Source organism: Triturus cristatus, chromosome 3_2, assembly GCF_964204655.1.
Source record: "Triturus cristatus chromosome 3_2, aTriCri1.1, whole genome shotgun sequence".
In the NCBI taxonomy this organism is placed as follows: Eukaryota; Metazoa; Chordata; class Amphibia; order Caudata; family Salamandridae; genus Triturus; species Triturus cristatus.
In genome coordinates this window covers 607,255,275-607,273,676 of record NC_140584.1, presented here as the reverse complement: position 1 = coordinate 607,273,676, position 18,402 = coordinate 607,255,275, and the positions used below count along the sequence as shown (strand labels likewise).

The window sequence follows — 18,402 nt, the reverse complement described above, 5'->3', positions numbered from 1 at the left end:
ATGTACATTCCTGCCTCCTCCCAGTCCAAAGCTGTGCCCCCACTCCCACTGAGAGCAGAGAGCCAGCACAGCACTGGCAGCGCTCTTTGAGAACCGCTTGCCAACACGACTTCACCCCCCCCCCCCCCCCTCTCTGCACAGGGCAGTAGAGACCCACACTGAAAGGGAACAGGCAGTTGGCATAGGCACAGCAGAGCCCACATCCTCCCATCTCCATCGCTTCCCCTGGGTGACATCACATCAGTGGTTAACCACTTTGGGGACGTATTACGAAATTCCGCCTCGGTCAGTCACACTAAAGGCTTCCAATGGAATCTGTATATAACCAGGTATTTTTTTTCCTGGAGAAGCCATAACAACCAATGCGTCTCTCCTATCTTATTCATAGTGCATCTGTCGCTCTCCCTCAGCACGGTTTGCACTCTATAAACCCAAGGTGAAAAAAATCGCCAGATCTCAGTTACCCATCTAGACTTTTATAATATGTACAGCCCCCAAAGTCATCTGGCCCTGCTAATAATCACTGGGCTCAGGCAAAGGAGTAGTGGGGGTGCCATACATAATGAAGCGTCTCCTCCCTGTCCCCAATGTGAAAAACCCTTACCGGCCACCCTTAACCAACCCCCACTACCTTACCTATATTTCCTATCCCTCCTGTAACTCTGGTAAAAAAAGGTAAAGATTTTATTTGCATAGTTAGTTGCTTTCAGGCAAAGCAGACATGCAGTGCTGCACCGACCGGCTCTCAGAGAGTCCTCCAAGTAACCCTGGCCTAGAAGGCCTTTTAGCAACAGCGAATAACGAGTATTGTTACCAACTTTTGCTACATCAGAGCAGTGAGTCACCAAATTTAGATTCTGGTGCAAATGAAAGAGGCTTCTCATAGAAGCCATGCATAGTAAAGGAACAAATACACCCTAGAAGTAGAGGTGAAACTGTAATGTAGAGTCTGGTTCAAATGCAGTGTTTAATAGGTATATGTTGATGTTCACAATTATGACTATCTGATAGCCACATGACACCAATAACAATGGGTGTTTAAGGTAGATGGGAATAATTCATCATCCATAAGGCAGCATAGGACAGATAAGACTACAAATTACATGCACCAGGAAAAGAGGCAAAAAGTAACACTGTGCATGACTCTAAATAGACGGTTTTACCAGGTTTCTCCAAAGAGTAGTATGTGAGATACTGGAGCTCTCCAGCTACCTGTAACTCTACTCTTTATAGCCAAGCCTGACTAATTATAAGGTTTTTGCTTGGCTGAATTAATACATGTATAGCAAAATTGAAAAGCATGTTTTTGAGACAAAAATGTATTTATTTTCAGGACTCATAGTCTGATGTTTGGAGAAATATGGGTGCAAATCCAAAGTATATTTAAAGTTGACATTTGAGTGATAAGTCATGGAGTCTTTGGTAGACGTATTGGTAATATTCTTACTTGGGTGTCAGGGGCATTGCAGCTAGGACTGATATCTATTATCAATGTAGAGTCATTCCACATTGATATTGGACTCCCCAGAAATTGCACAGAGGCATCCATTTGTTGCATGCCTTATGTTGGAGATGTGGAGCTGGAGGCAGCTACTTACCACAAATCATATGCAATGCGCTCCAACCGTAAACAATTGCTGTGTGGTCGTCCCTGAGCTCCCAGAGACTGCCCAGCTGCCCGTCGATGCACTTGGCCCTCTTGCACGACATGGTGGACTGTGTGACCCCCACCTTACATACTCAAAGATGGCCGGCGTCGCCCCTCGCGTCAGCTAATGTGTGCATTCTGTGGCACTGGAGGCAGCCTTCTCTCCCTACCCCCTTGGAGCTGGCCAGGGGGGTGGGCTGTGAACACCTGATTTGCAAGCTTAGCGATCAAGTGGAAGTGTTTGAGGCTGTGTGGGAACCATTCCTTTGGTACCCTTAAGTACTGATCATGATGCATGGTCAATTCCTAGGGGATTGATGTGTCAGTGCCCTGATCTCCTCCAGGCACATCAGTCCCCCACTTAGCTGGTATGCCCCCCAGCACTGTGAGTAAATACGAGTCTGTCTCCACGGGCACTCAGATATCAGACCCGAACACGACAGCGGTGCCTTAACCCACCTAGGACAGCTGCGTGATGCTTCAGTTGGGATAGTCCCTATACCCCTATGATGAGTGTTTTTCCACGTTCTTGAATGGCGCTCAGACCGCCCCTGTAGGCGGCACTTATTTTTTATCTTGTGTTATCCTCTATAGTTCATTGATTGTACATTACTCTGAGGTATTAGGTCTACCTACATCTCTGTTGTGGCTATATCTGTATGCCATGAACAGGCACCAGACTTAACCGCAATGACAAGCATTTTCAATTCTTAGCACCAGTTACCCGGAGGTTATGAATTGGAGATTCATTGAATTGTGACTGAAGGTAACAAATAACTGTTTGCCTCCAATCACTCCACTCAGATCCTTTAAATATGGAATTCCTTCTGCTAAATACCCCCTGCTGGAACCAGCCCCTAGACTCCTTTTTTCTCACCAGCAATGACTGGATGGCCTGTCCTCACCACAGTACTCTAAGCTTGTTTTCCAAGCAATGCCCAAATGCTTCAGCCTTTAGAGCAATCCTGCCCAGAACCTCTAGCCTCCACAAGTAATGCCCTGATACTAAAACCTTTCCCACCAATGCCCCAGCTCTCCATCCATCCCAGAAATGCTAACGTGCTCCCCACCCCAACAGTAGTTTCAGAATACCAACATCATGTTCCAGCAAAACAGAGATGCTACTGTCTGCCCAACAATGTCGATGTGATTCAATCTCCACCAGTCATGCCAAGATTCTTGAGTCATTTGTCGCAATGCTCCTACCGCCACCAGGAAAGGGCAAATACCAGAAAAGACTATTATCTCGCTCCTTTCCCAGTTTACATTCTCTCTCGTGCTCGTCAATTTGTGAGTTTTCATTGTTTACAAATGTTCCATCTCTCCCTCTGTCAGATTCCTGGATCTTCATCTGCCCTTAGCAGGAAGTGGAAGGCAGGCTCAGGGCACCATTCAGTCACGCAGGTATATGAACAAGCTGTGCCACGAGCCAGTACCTTCCTGGCAGAGATCAAGCAGATGCGGGCGCGCAGAAAGACGGCCAAGATGTTGATGGTGGTGCTAACAGTGTTCGCTCTGTGCTACCTGCCCATCAGCGTCCTGAACATACTCAAAAGGTAAGACAACTGGTGGTAGGAGGGTCCTGCTAACCGTCATCTTACAGTTAGTCTGGCCTTATTATACTGAGCATACAGTCTTTTGATGGTGACCCATATCTAGGCTTAACTGTTTTCAGTTTCTTTTTTTGGCAAGTTCTGGTGGTTTTTTTTTCAATACCTTAAACAAACTGATTATCAGTGGTTACACATTTTCGCGCCATTAAAAACAACACAAACAGGGTTTTCCCAGTGTTTATGGAATGTTTTGCTTTTAATTATTGCTTGCCTTCTACACTGTTAATACATGTTTATAGACAGCATGTGTTCAGGGTATATGAGGTCCAAATACATTTTTACCAATCAAACTTATTATAGTATACCATACAATACTTCTTTAGTAAATCTTTGGTCAAGCGTGCTAGCTCTTTCCTTCCTATGTAAACGTTTATCTGTGAAAAGGCCCTCTCAACATTGGCACTTGAGACGGGCAACGCCAAAACAGCCAGTATACAATTTGCTAACTCTGGCCAATGACATAGCTTTCCATGCCAATACTGGCTCACTAGAAGATTATGATTCTCTAGGACGTGTTCTGCAACATATGCCTTGAATTGGGCACATATGCCCTCAGTTATTGAAGCGGTCAAAAATGAAGCAGTACTTGTCTGGAGAAAATTCAGAAGGGATCTGGAACTTGTGCAGAGTACCTCAGTGAGACTTTGGCTGGAGAAGGGACATTTCTATGCATCATTCAAGCCATTTCCCATAGACTGTAAAATAAAGTGTCCTGAATTGCTCCTCAACATTTCTTTGCTTATCAAGTGGCAAGAATTCTAACTTGGAGCATGTTGCAGTGCCAAAGTCATGATCATCAGATTTCTTGCCTTTGGCATCATCACTAAGCAAAAATTCTGTAAACGGTTGCCACTTGGATAGTATAGCATTCACAGCCCCTAGGCCTGAGAATCACCGGCTAAATGACACAGCTAGGATGACTCTTTCTTTGATGCCACACAAAGCACAAAATGAGAAATATTAGCATTTTAGTTCCCGGCATAACAAAACAGTGCACCAGAATGGACTACAAAGTGAATAGCATTCTTCATTAACTGAAGATAGTAAAGATGCTTTCAGCATACCGTCTAGCAAATGGCAAGGATCTCTTACAGGGAAGCACTTCAACTCAGGTATAGATTTTGATAGGTCATCATACAACTTTTTCATATATGTAACTGAATTACTGCAAATACAAACAATATCACTCCAATCTTTATTGAACTTGGTATGAACTTTTTGCAGCAGCGTTCCAAGTGACACTGTGTTCCATGTTTAACAAATATCTGATGTCATGTTTTCACCACTGTCTCAGATGCTTGGTGACAACATTCTTTTCACATATACCTGTCACTACACCTTACATTGAATGTTGAAAGCCTGGGGTGTTTGGCATTTCACCTACAATGAATACTGACTCCGTAGAAAAGGGGGCTGATGTATTAAAGGATTTCACCTATTCTCTGTCTGTGGGTAAATGTGATGGTATATATTGGGAAAGATTCTTATGAAACCAACCATTTTACCTATCAGGGAAATCAAATGTAGCCAAAAATAATTTCCTGATTCTCTACAGTTTATAAAATAACTAAATAAGACCTAAAACCTGCTTCTAAATGCTGCATCTTTAGACCAAAGACCACAAAACTGAAAAAAAACAGGAGGAAGAAGAGACAATATTTAAGTGACATTCCTAAACAACAAAACTCAAGCAGAATAATGATAGCCCAGTCTTTCTTGCTGCTGCCTTGTATAACAAAGTTATATTGTATTGGCACCTTCAGAAAGAAATACAAATTACTCTTTCACTCATCTTTTCCTTTCTTTGAATGGCACTTAGTTTGTGGTTGCGAATGGTTTTTTTCAGTGTTTATATGCTTACACTGGTAATGGCTATTTTCCTTTCCATGGGGTTTTATCAGTTATTATAGGGTTAAACCTAAAACCAGATAGTCTACCCATATCTGTGGAGAGGTGTGGTGCAGCGGCCAAGGCAGCTGACTTGGGAGCACTGGGTTCACGGTTCGATCCCAGGCTCCGGTAGCAGCTCAGCTCAGCACCATGTGACTCTGGGCAATAGCTCACTTAATTTACACAACGGCCCCCAGCACCCTGAGACCTGTAAGGGTGAGTAGTTTGCACTTTACAAATATGGATTTACATTTACATATCGAACACCACATTAGCCCTAGTCTAGGCTTCCCAGAGCCCCCTCGTTTGCACTAGTACTTCAGTCGCTGGTTGTGTGAAGGGTTTTGCTACAGTAAGGCTAGGCTCTCATATCTGATGGAAATGATGAACATTGTTCAGTGTTTTATGTAACGTCAAAATCTCCCCTATGGCCACTACCAAGCAAAGTGATGTGAGTGGATTGCCAGGCGCAGGAATTGAGACAATGAATGACGGGCAGAACAAGTTATCTGACGGCAATTATCAGGAGCAAAGATTTTAAAGAAGTAGGAGAAGGTATAAAGGGTATCTGAAGCCAGAGGACATTGTGCAAATTGTCATAGGAGACTTTACACTACCACCACCTAAAGACATTCTTTACTCATGAAGTAAACATAACTATAGATCTTCTGGATACCATACCTGTTGCCATGACTTTACTTAGCATGGGTCACTCTATTTCCACATTTAAGAGTTCAGACTAGCTTGCACCCCACCACAGATTTTTAACAGACTACTTCCTTCTCACACCGTCCGGGTAAATGAACTGTGTGATGGTGAAAATTCAAATCTTCCATTTATGTCTCCTACATTCAGAGATGAGAAAACCCTTTAGACCCATAGCAATTAAAACCTACATTTTTCTGTGAATGCTAGCTTATCTGTGCGGTCTTTAAATATTATGCTTTTGTTTTTCTCTCTGAATTACAGACCCTAGCTCCAGTCAGCATCATGGTGTGTCTCCATTGAAGCATCCCACTTTCTGTAGAGTTTGTGCAGTCAGGAGCTGCTGTATGGGGTTTTGATTACAAGAGGAATTAAAGGTTGATGTCTCCGAGCACTTCCAGATTTTTGCAGCCTTGACTTGGAGGGGAGCTGTGTGAATGTAACCTTAAAATCTAACCTGCAGGTCAAAAAATCCACCCAGTTTCCCTGTGGTCTACTAAATATGTGGCTTCTTGATCATCTGGATCTGCCACGATGTGCAGCAACTTCTAAATTCTGTGCTTGGGTCAAGTGTAAGTGGTCAAAGCTGCTGATTGATTAATGGCTCCTTCTGTGACGATGACGGCTCAGGGCCAATTCACAAAGGTAAACTTACACTTTTATGTAAGTATACTCTTTTTCGCTAGTCACCAACAAATGATTTAATAGTAAGTTTCCGAGTGTGGAGACTTTGCAGTTGGGATGGAGAACTCCGCACATAAAAAGAAGCCTGTTGTATCTTTTAATGTGCGGGGCTCTCCACCTGGACTGTGGAGACTCCGTACTCGTAAACATACTATTAAATCATCTGGACTATTAAAGCATTTATTTGTGAATAGCAAAAAAGGTTAATCTTACACAAAAGTTTAAGTTTACCTTTGTGAATTGGGTCCTCAGTGTTCAAAAGATCATTCTAATAGACCGCTTACCATCACAATCATCATACATTAACCATGAAGGGACGTCTCAGGGTAAAGAGCACAGACTTGTAACCATCAAAGCCACCGCCCTGCATCTGCAAAAACAACTTATCATTGTCAGTCAACAAAATGTCGGACCCATGTTGTACCCTCCCCTCTTATAATCTACATTTTACTCTGCTGTGTTTCTCCCCTTTCTTTTAATCCCTTGTAAGTGGTATGGTCTGTGCTATTGTTTTCCTGTTCAGCTCTCTCTAAACTCTGCCTGAAATCTTCACCACAGACTATGATAGTTGGATTACAAACTCCTTCTTTTCAGCACCTCCAACAGATGTTTATGTTAACTTTTTACTCTCTTGTTTACCAGGGTGTTTGGGATGTTCAGAAATACCAACGACAGAGAAGCCATCTATGCCTGGTTCACCTTCTCCCATTGGCTTGTTTACGCCAACAGTGCCGCCAACCCCATCATCTACAACTTTCTGAGTGGTAAGTAGATCTATCCTAGATATCAATCAATCAATCAATCAATCAATCAATATTTGTAGAGCGCGGCTACTCATCCGTGAAGGTCTCAAGGCACAGTAGGAGGGCTGCAGGTCCGTCTAGCCACTGGGGTTTTGCAAAGATCCAGATCTTGAAATCCTTCCTGAAATGGGTCAGCAACGGGGATTGCCTGAGGTGGAGAGGCAGGGTGTTCCAGGTCTTGGCAGCGAAGTGGGAGAAGGATCTTCCTCTAGTTCTGGTCTTGCGGATCCGTGGGACGGTGGCAAGGCCCAGAAAGGTGGAGTGCCAGTGTCTGGTGGGTATGTGGAATGAGAGGGGGTGGTTCAGGTATGCTGGTCCGGCGTCGTGGAGGGCTTTGTAGGTATGTGAGAGCAGCTTGAAGGTGACTCTTGTTGACTGGGAGCCAGTGGAGTCCTCAAAGGTGTTCGTTGATGTGGCTGTGGCAAGGGATGTTGAGAACCAGTCTGGCTTTGGCATGTTTAACGTTCTGTAGCTTCCTGAGATGTTTCTGGGTGATGCCTGCATAGAGTGCTTTGCCGTAGTTGAGTCTGCTGCTTATGGGCGCGTGGGTGACCATCTTTCTGGACTCAGTGTGGATCCATCTGAAGGTCTTTTGAAGCAGGCGGAGAGTGTGGAAGCATGATGAAGAGACAGCGTTTATCTGATGGTTCATAGTGAGTGAGGAGTCCGGTATGATGCCGAGTGTAGGACCTGGGGTCACCAAGCCCTAAGGGGGTAACGTGACTCGAGCGGCTGGGCACCCAAAGGCTTATGTGTAAAGCGACCATACAACACACACATCCTCTGAGGCAGGAGATGCACACATTAAGGGACGCCACACAGTAGGATTTATGCAAATGACTCAAGCTTATCTAAGCAGTCAGATGTAAAAGCAGTTCATTAGATGGCAATGGCATTACTTGAATACATTAGCAGTTGATTCTCCAGCATTTCATGATGGTGCCATAGGCAGTACCTGAATACATCAGCATTACATTCACCAGCGATTCACTAAAAGACCATAGGCCACACCTGTATACTTTAGCATCAGCTTCGTGAGCCCTTCTTCATAGTTTCACTAGTGTTACCTGGCGAACCTGGGGGGAGCGGTAAACACAGCAGTTAATCTTGGCGCTGCGCCCCTCCCACCTCTAGCGTTTCGCTCCGCCGTGGCACCTCGCGCAGCGTCTGGTGACGATCAGCGCGGTGAAGTAGAACTGGGAACCTTAGCGCCACCCCTGGGAACTAGTAGCGACTCAGGGCACACTTCGCGGGCTTACCGCTACTCGTGACACCACTGGCGCTTCAGCTGGGGGTCGCAGCGCTACTGGACACAATCAGGCTTTAAGCGCTTGGGAGCAGAACTGGGAACATAGCGCTACTCGTAATAAGCAAGCATGAAGCACTTTTGAGCCGGATCTCACAACATAACACTACGGGTAATAATCGAGCATTAAACACTTTTGAGCAGGGTCTAAGAACATAGCACTACTCGTAATAATCAAGCATCAAACACTTTTGAGCAGGATCTAAGAACATAGCACTACTCGTAATAATCAGGCGTTAAGCATTCCTGGGCAGACCGTAAGAACACAAGGCTACTCGTAATAAGCAAGCATTTAACACTTTGGAGCGGGCCCTAAGAACATAGCCCTACTCGTAATAATCAGGCGTTAAGCATTGCACCCTTCTGAGCAGTTCGTGAACCTTCAGCGCTACCCGTACTTGACAGGCCTCAAGTAGGCGGTCTCCGGATACGCGGCAGTCTCAAGGACGGGGGGGGGGGGCAATCCCTCGGACAGGAAACAGAGTCTCTGATGCACGGAGGGAGTCCCATGGAGGGGATCCCAAGTCTCCGGGTGCAGTGCCGCTCCCGGTCGCTAGGAGGCGCACCGGGTCCTTCCCAAGCCTCCCGGGGAGCAGGGGGGTGAGTCCCAGGCCTCTGCACGGCCACGCTACCTCCCAGCCCCCGGGGGTTACCTTGATCTCGGCGTCCGAGGAGTCTTCACTGCGGCAGGCGTTCTTCGCCGCTTCGGGCCCCACAGGTAATGCGCTCGGCGTCGGGGGACGATCCACAGCCTCTTACGACCCCGGCAGCGACCGCAGCAACGGGGCCCCGGGCTTCTCCGCAGGTCCCGACTCGCTGAAGGGCACCCTCTGGCCTCTGGGCCGTGGCGGTGAACGCGCTTCTGGTCCCCGCGCCGGGGGGGGGGGTTGACAAGTTAAGCACGATGACCAGGGGCTCAGCGCTCAGCGTGGGACTGACGCAGGGGATCCCAGGCCAGGTCAGGGAGCGCAGGGGTCACAGCAGTCCAGCCTTCAATCGTAACGTGAAGTTTCAGCATTCAGTTTTGTCTTGCAGTTTCAGCAATCGGTTTCAGCATTCAGTTCTGGCGTGAAGTTTCAGCACTCAGTTCTGGCATAAAGTTTCAGCATTCAGTTCTGGCATGACGTTTCAGCATTCAGTTCTTGCGGCACAGATGTCACTGGCGCCCTTGGGGGGTTCTGTTCCTTGGGGGTAGGGACTGAGTTGGTGACTAGCTCCTTCCTAATCAAGCTTAGCAGATGGCCCCTGGGTTCTCCTATCACCTAGCTAGATCAGTGGGCTGTACAGGATCCCTCACTCACTTAAAAGGCAATACCTAAGTCCTGTCACTTTCAGAGGCATAAGTCCCTGGCTAGGCCCTACCGCCTAAACTCCTGCGTGGATTTTCCCCAGGTCTGCTTTACTCCCACTGGCCAACTAACTAGAAAAAGTTCCCTCCCTCTGTTAAGTAGCCCTAGGTCAGGTGACCTCTATCCAAGGCGGCAAAAGTAACAACCCCACCTCCCTTCTAGAAGGTTCCAGCACATTCCAGGAGCTTTCCCATTCTACCTATGGGACAAAAAAGGCGGGCTGGTGTCGCAACATTGTTGTGGGGTTCCAGCCAGCTCCTGGCAGCCGGGTGCTACTAGTAAAGACCACTCCGCAGTAGCAGGGGCCTGTGGCAGCCATCTTGGGAGAAGGGAGCACCTGCACCTTAACACTGATTGGCAATGAAAAGGCGCCCGGAGACCTAGGTCCAACATAAAAATGAGGGTGGAAAAAATGAGGCACGATCAAAAATAGAGGGGGAGACCACCCTAGGGCTGACAGGTCCAACACGCGTCCCCCCCAGCCGAAAGAGGGGAGAGCTACCCAACCTCTAGGGAGTTCTCATCGCTAAGGCGGAAAAACCTGGAGAGACCGTCAGCATTGGCGTGGTCAACTCCGGGCCGATGTTCCACCCGAAAGTCCATCCCCTGTAGGGAAATGGACCACCTCAACAACTTGGGATTTTCGCCTCTCATCTGCATGAGCCAGCGAAGGGGGCGGTGGTCAGTCTGAATTAGGAAGTGAGTTCCAAAGAGATATGGCCTCAACTTCTTCAGAGCCCAGACCACCGCGAAGCCTTCTCTCTCAATGGTGCTCCATCGCCGTTCCCGAGGGAGGAGTCTTCTGGAGATGAAGGCCACAGGTTGATCTTGGCCCTCGGTGTTGAGTTGCGAGAGCACCGCACCTATACCGTGCTCTGAGGCGTCTGTCTGTACAATGAATTCCTTACTGAAATCTGGGGTTGCGAGTACTGGAGCGGTACACATCGCATGTTTCAGCGTGTCAAATGCCTCCTGGCAAGCAGCTGTCCATATAACCTTACGAGGTTGCTTCTTCGAGGTCAACTCTGTCAAGGGGGTTACGATGGTACCCTATCCCTTGACAAACCGGCGGTAATACCCAGTGAGGCTGAGGAAAGCTCGGACCTCTGTTTGGGTCTTGGGGGGCTCCCAAGCCAAGATGGTTTCTATTTTGGCCTGGAGGGGTTGCACCTTACCTCCGCCCACCAGGTGTCCCAGGTACACGACAGATCCCTGTCCAATCTGGCACTTGCTGGCTTTAATGGTTAGGCCAGCGCGTTGCAGCGCCTGCAATACCTCCTGGAGGTGCTGCAGATGGTCCTCCCAGTTGCTGCTGAAGACAGCTATGTCATCCAGGTATGCCGCTGAGAAGGACTCCAGACCAGATAGTACCTGATTCACTAACCGCTGGAATGTGGCCGGAGCATTTTTGAGCCCAAAGGGCATCACTCGGAACTGGAAGTGGGCCTCAGGGGTGGAGAATGCTGTCTTCTCCCTTGCTCCATCGGCCATGGCAATCTGCCAATATCCGGATGTTAGATCAATGGTGCTGAGGTACCGGGCTGCTCCCAGCTGGTCCACCAGTTCGTCCGCTCGTGGGATGTGGTGAGCATCTGTCTTCGTGACAGAGTTCAACCCCCTGTAGTCCACACAAAACCGAAGTTCCGGTGTGGTACCCGGTGGGGCCGCTTTCGGCACCAACACCACCGGACTAGCCCACGGGCTGCTGGAAGGTTCTATCACCCCCAGCTCCAACATCTTGGCTACCTCACGCTGGATGCTATCCTTCACTCGGTCAGAGAGCCGGTAAGACTTGTTCTTCACCGGGGGGCTGTCCCCTGTGTCCACATCATGGGTACACAGATGAGTGATTCCAGGCGTGAGGGAGAACAACGAGGCGAACTATCCCAGGACATGGCGGCAGTCCCTCTGTTGCTCTGGGGTTAAGGATGGGGAAAGGACTACAGCTTCTACCGAGCCATCCTTCTCCTGAACCGCTAGAAGGTCAGGAAGAGCTTCACTCTCTTCCTCTTCGCTCCCATCCGTCACCATAAGGAGAGCAAGCTCTGATCGCTCATGGTGCGGCTTCAGGCGGTTGACGTGGAATACCCTCAGGGGCTGTCGGGGGGTCTTTAGATCCACTACGTATGTGGTCTGGCCTCGTCGCTCCACAATGTCATACGGGCCAGTCCACCGATCCTGGAGGGCACAAAGCTCCCCAGGTTCCATGACCCACGCCTTCTGTCCAACGTCCAACTTGACCGTCTGAGCGTTGCGGTCGTACCACTCCTTCATAACGGTCTGGCTAGCCTCTAGGTTCTCTGAGGCCGCCTTCCACAGCTTGGCCATCTGGCTGCGGAACGCCAGCATGTAGCTGACAATGTCACGGGAAAGCTTCTGCAAAGTCTTCTCCCACCCCTCCTTCACTAAACTGAGGGGACCCCTAACGGGATGGCCATAGAGCAACTCAAACGGAATGAACCCGACTCCCTTCTGCGGTACCTCCCGGTAGGAGAACAACAAGCAGGGGAGGAGGACGTCCCATTTACGCCTCAAGTCCTCTGGCAGGCTCCGGATCATTCCCTTCAAGGTTTTGTTGAAGCGCTCTACGAGCCCGTTAGTCTGGGGGTGGTAAGGAGTGGAGAACCGGTAGGTCACTCCACACTCCTTCCACATGGCCTGCATATAGGCCGACATGAAATTTGTGCCCCTGTCCGACACCACGACCTTGGGGAATCCCACTCGGGTAAAAATCCCCAACAGTGCCCGCGCCACCACCGGTGCAGTGATGGTCCTCAGAGGAATAGCCTCTAGGTACCGAGTGGCGTGGTCCACCAAGACCAGAATGAACCGGTGTCCCGCTGCGGTCGGAGGGTCCAATGGCCCAACAATGTCTATGCCGACCCTCTCAAAAGGGGTCCCGACCCCCGGGAGCGGTACCAACGGGACCTTCAATTTAGTACAACAGGACAAATGGAGGGACAGGAGAGGCCGTTTTCCACTCACAAAGGAATGGGAGGTCCAATAGGAACAGGGGCCCTAATACAATAATAGCAAAAAATGTTCCTATAGTTCCTCAGAGAAGGATGATATGATACTCCTATGTGGGTATGATCTTTCAGTCAGGTTATCTTCTAGAATCTTGGCTTCACTCTTGTAGTCATCAAGTGTGCTGCAATTTCTCCTAATTCTAAGGAATTGACCAAAAGGTAGGTTTTCCTTGAGGGATTTGGGATGGTGGCTGCTGTAGTGAAGAAGACTGTTACGATCAGTGGGTTTTCTGTACATGGTGGTGCTAAGAATACCCTGTGCAAGCTGGATAGTGAGGTCTAGAAATGCTATCCGTGATGCGGATGCTGTGATTGTGAAGGAAAGGTAGGGGTTGAGGTTGTTGATCCAACTGAAAAAATCAACATAACTATCCTGATCCCCTGTCCAGAAGATCAGGATATCATCAATGAAACGCTTCCAGAAAAGAATGTGATTGCGGTGGGGGTTTGTTTCATTGTGGATGTGGGTGGCCTCAAACGCTGCCATATAGAGACAGGCCACACTAGGAGCAAAGGTACTCCCCATAGAGGTACCTTGCGTCTGATGGTATAGTTGGCCCTTAAACTCAAAATAATTCTCAGTTAATGCCAGGGTGGCACACTCCATGATGAATGATGGTGGTGTAGTTAGTGCCTCAGATGTTAAATTCAAGATGTCCTCAATTACCTCTAGGGTGGCCCTCTGAGGGATGTTAGTGTAGAGGGCCACAACGTCTAGAGTGATAAGGAATTTGATGTCTGTGGTGTCCTGAAAATGATCCAGTAAGACGCGGTTAAATTTTCTCAACAGATGTCACACACCGGTGATTAGTCACTCTAGTTCACCTAGGGATCTACCACCTCGGCGTTTTTAATATAGTCAACATTAATCCACTAATGTTGGCGTATGATGCGACACTGCACCATCTAAGTTACAGAGAGTGTGTCACCATGCAGGCTTCACGTTTCACCTGTGAATATATTAACCAGATCAAACTTGTTTGATGATACCTTCCTTTCTTTCCAGGTAGCTCCCGGTACCAACAGGTATTCAATACATAGATTGATCATTAACCCCAACCAACCAGGTTGTGTAATGTAGATAGTTTATAGTTAACATATCCCCCTAGGTCCTGAAGAATCGCGAGTATAACTCACTCATTGCGAGAAACATGTTGACCCAGTATTGCAATATACATACCACTTGAATAGGAGACATTACACTCACACAAGTGCTCTGTATACACGTTTTTAACTAAGGTAGGAAGCCATCTGAATAAAATTTACCTCAAATAGGCATTCCTTACCCTATTTTAATATCACTTATCTATATCTACATTCATTTGGCCCCATACCCGCACTTCATCTATACGGCAGTCGGATTGAAGATCTCCGCCAAAGAGCCCCTTTTTTAGGGAGCCCGTCGGGCATTGCACCGCCGGCCCGACGAGGAGCAGCCCAAATGATGAAGCATGACACCTGCAAGGGTGTGTGAGGGCATTTATATCCGACATAAGGATTTTCCACACTGACTGTACGGTGTGTTTTATCCTCCTAAAGCCTCTTGCGTTTACACTACTCTGTCTCCTTCTTCTCTGAGGAACTATAGGAACATTTTTTGCTATTATTACCTTCAATTTAGTCCCAGTCTTGCCACTTGCCTGACAAGACTTACAGGTCTTACAAAAGGTGTCTGAGGCGATCCTCATCCTGGGCCAATAAAAATGTGGGACCAACCGTGCAAAGGTTTTGTCCTGGCCCAGATGTCCGGCTAAGGGTATCTCATGCTCTAACTCCAGCAGGAAGGCCCGGTAACATTGGGGGACCACTATGGCCCTCGAAGATCCATGTACCGGCACCTTAGGCTCACTGTACAGGAGACCATCCTCCCAATACAAATGATATCCGCCCGCCTCCTGACTGGCCACTTGGGCTTCGGCCTGTCGCCGCATGCCTTCAAGCGTGGGGCACGCCCTTTGTGCCTGACAAAATTCCTCCCGGGTAGGCCCTCCTTCCACATGCCAGTCGGCAAGGGTCGGCAAGTCCCCCACGGGAACGACATCCACCTCCGCGGACTCCGGGGGCACCTCTGCAGCCTCCCCATCCATCTCACAGGGCGTGTCCTCTACCACCTTCTTCTTTCCACACTTGGCGTTGGGTTGGGCCATGATTCCAGGCTCCAACCCGGGGTGAGTTCCATGCCGGGCAGCCATGGACCGCGTGACTAAGCAAGTCCACCCTGGTAATCCTAGCATCTCGGTATGCGCTCGAAACTCGACATCTTTCCACTTGGTGTGCTCCAGGTCGTTCCCTAGAAAGCACCCCACAGGCAAGGCAGGGCTCACCGCAACTCTCAGTAGGCCTTTGACTCCTCCCCACTCAAATGGAACACGAGCCACTGCATAGTGACTCACACTGCCGTCAGCCAATACGGCCGGGTGGAACTCCTTGGGGACTACTTGGTCTGGGGACACCAGCCGCCTCACTACAGTGGTCATGCTGGCTCCTGTGTCCCTCAGAGCCTCCACCTCCTCCCCGTTAACTCTCACCCTCTGCTGATATTTAGCAGTGTTCGGGGGCAGGGACACTACGGGGGACCACCTCTCTATCCCCGAGTGAAACCAGGGTCAGGCCTGTCCACTCCCCTTCCCTATCTAAGGGCAACTCCACCCCAAGCGCTATACTACTTACCCCGGGGCTCTTCCCGCCCGGTGGGGCTGGGGGTCGCTTGCGATACTTGGGATCTCCTTTGTAGCGTCCAATCTCCCCACATTCGTAGCACCTCACAATCCTTGGCTGCTGACTCCTGTCAGGGTAAGTGGGTTTTGGGGAATTGGACGGGGGTGGGGTTCCCACTCCTTTCCCAAACTTATTTTGGGGGCCTTTTGAGAACTCCACCTTTTTATCTCCTCCCTCTTTCTTCTGGGGGAAACCCTGTCCGCCTTTCGAGCCATCTCCCCCAGGGCCCTCGTGAGACACCCGGGTGCTCACCCAAATATCTGCCTCCTCCGCAAGCTCACGGGGATCCGTTAACTTGCGGTCCACCATATGTTGGCGCAGCTCCGGAAAGCACTTATCCAAGAGGTGCTCCCGTAAAAAAAGATTGTACACCCCTTGGTAGTCCTGCACCTCGCTGCCACGCACCCAACCATCTAGTGCCTTACGGGCATAGTCGAAAAAATCCACCCACGTCTGTGTGGACAGCTTATGGCTGCCACGGAACTTCTGCCTGTACCTCTCGGGGTTGAGACCAAATTTCTTGAGTAAGGCCTCTTTCATCGGGGCATACCAGACCTGACCTGCCTTGGTTAAGTATAACAGAGTGTCCCTGACATTGGGAGGGATATAGCGATACAGGCCCCCTCCCCAATTGCTCTCGGGAACCCCATGGGCGGTCAAGGCCACCTCGTATGCTTCCAACCACTTGGCAATATCGTCCCCCACTGTGTAGCTGGCAATGACTTCTTTGGGTAAATAGAATTTTGGCTCATGGGACTCTCTTGGTACGCTGCCACCATTGTCCTTATTGGACGCATTTAACTGGAGGGCGCGCAGCTCCAACTCCTTCAGCTGAAGCTCGTGCGCCAGCTTCTTTTCCTCCATTGTCCATCTCTTGTTTTCTCTTTCTCTCTCTCTTTCATGTTCCAACTTCGCCAGCTCCCACTTTAACTGCCTCTCCTTCCTCCTGTCCTTGTACTCCTCTGGAGACGCGCTCCTCCTAGACCCTGTCCTACTACTGGCCCCAGAACGTCTCCCTGGGGGCACATTTTCAGACACATCTACATTTAGTATGTCTAGTACTTCCTGGGCGCTCTCCTCCTGAGGTGCATCTGGCGCCTCCTGTCCCTCATCCGCTCTCCCCTCTGGGTGGGCCTCCACCCATGCCCTTAAGGCGGTACGGAGTTCCGGTCCTTTGGCCCTCCGCACCCCAGGCACCCCCATCCCCTGCCCGAATTCCCTCAGTTGCCTTACAGTGTATCCCTCGAGGTCAGCTAACCAGAACTCCATCGTGACAGGTGGGGACCTAGAGATTAAGGAAGAAAAACTCTAGGATATGGGTGACCGTTACCAGCTAACTAGGATTTTACACCCTCAGTCTGGACAGTGGAATGTAATCAGTGCAGTAATAACAGTTGCAGAGCTTCAATACAATAGGCGATTAATTGTGGCGCCCTCCGCTTCATGGAAGGGTGCTGTATGGTCACAGGTCCTAATACCACCGCTCGCCAACAATGTAGGACCTGGGGTCACCAAGCCCTAAGGGGGTAACGTGACTCGAGCGGCTGGGCACCCAAAGGCTTATGTGTAAAGCGACCATACAACACACACATCCTCTGAGGCAGGAGATGCACACAATAAGGGACGCCACACAGTAGGATTTATGCAAATGACTCAAGTTTATCTAAGCAGTTAGATGTAAAAGCAGTTCATTAGATGGCAATGGCATTACTTGAATACATTAGCAGTTGATTCTCCAGCATTTCATGATGGTGCCATAGGCAGTACCTGAATACATCAGCATTACATTCACCAGCGATTCACTAAAAGACCATAGGCCACACCTGTATACTTTAGCATCAGCTTCGTGAGCCCTTCTTCATAGTTTCACTAGTGTTACCTGGCGAACCTGGGGGGAGCGGTAAACACAGCAGTTAATCTTGGCGCTGCGCCCCTCCCACCTCTAGCGTTTCACTCCGCCGTGGCACCTCGCGCAGCATCTGGTGACGATCAGCGCGGTGAAGTAGAACTGGGATCCTTAGCGCCACCCCTGAGAACTAGTAGCGACTCAGGGCACACTTCGCGGGCTTACCGCTACTCGTGACACCACTGGCGCTTCAGCTGGGGGTCGCAGCGCTACTCGACACAATCGTGCTTTCAGCGCTTGGGAGCAGAACTGGGAACATAGCGCTACTCGTAATAAGCAAGCATGAAGCACTTTTGAGCCGGATCTCAGAACATAACTCTACGGGTAATAATCGAGCATTAAACACTTTTGAGCAGGGTCTAAGAACATAGCACTACTCGTAATAATCAGGCGTTAAGCATTCCTGGGCAGACCGTAAGAACACAAGGCTACTCGTAATAAGCAAGCATTTAACACTTTGGAGCGGGCCCTAAGAACATAGCCCTACTCGTAATAATCAGGCGTTAAGCATTGCACCCTCCTGAGCAGTTCGTGAACCTTCAGCGCTACCCGTACTTGCCAGGCCTCAAGTAGGCGGTCTCCTGATACGCGGCAGTCTCAAGGACGGGGGGCAATCCCTCGGAGGGGAAACAGAGTCTCTGATGCACGGAGGGAGTCCCACGGAGGGGATCCCGAGTCTCCAGGTGCGCTGCCGCTCCCGGTCGCTAGGGGGCGCACCGGGTCCTTCCCAAGCCTCCCGGGGAGCAGGGGG

At 49.4% G+C, this 18,402-nt stretch overlaps 1 protein-coding gene across 1 annotated transcript in view; it reads left to right on the top strand.

The window, feature by feature from the left end:
* HCRTR1 (hypocretin receptor 1) overlaps positions 1 to 18,402 on the top strand; it is a 204,185-nt gene that overhangs the window by 151,787 nt on the left and 33,996 nt on the right. The window contains exons 6-7 of the mRNA XM_085646848.1: positions 2,984 to 3,204; positions 7,183 to 7,304. Of these exons, the coding sequence (XP_085502974.1) occupies positions 2,984 to 3,204; positions 7,183 to 7,304 (343 nt within the window). The remainder of the gene's footprint in view (positions 1 to 2,983; positions 3,205 to 7,182; positions 7,305 to 18,402) is intronic.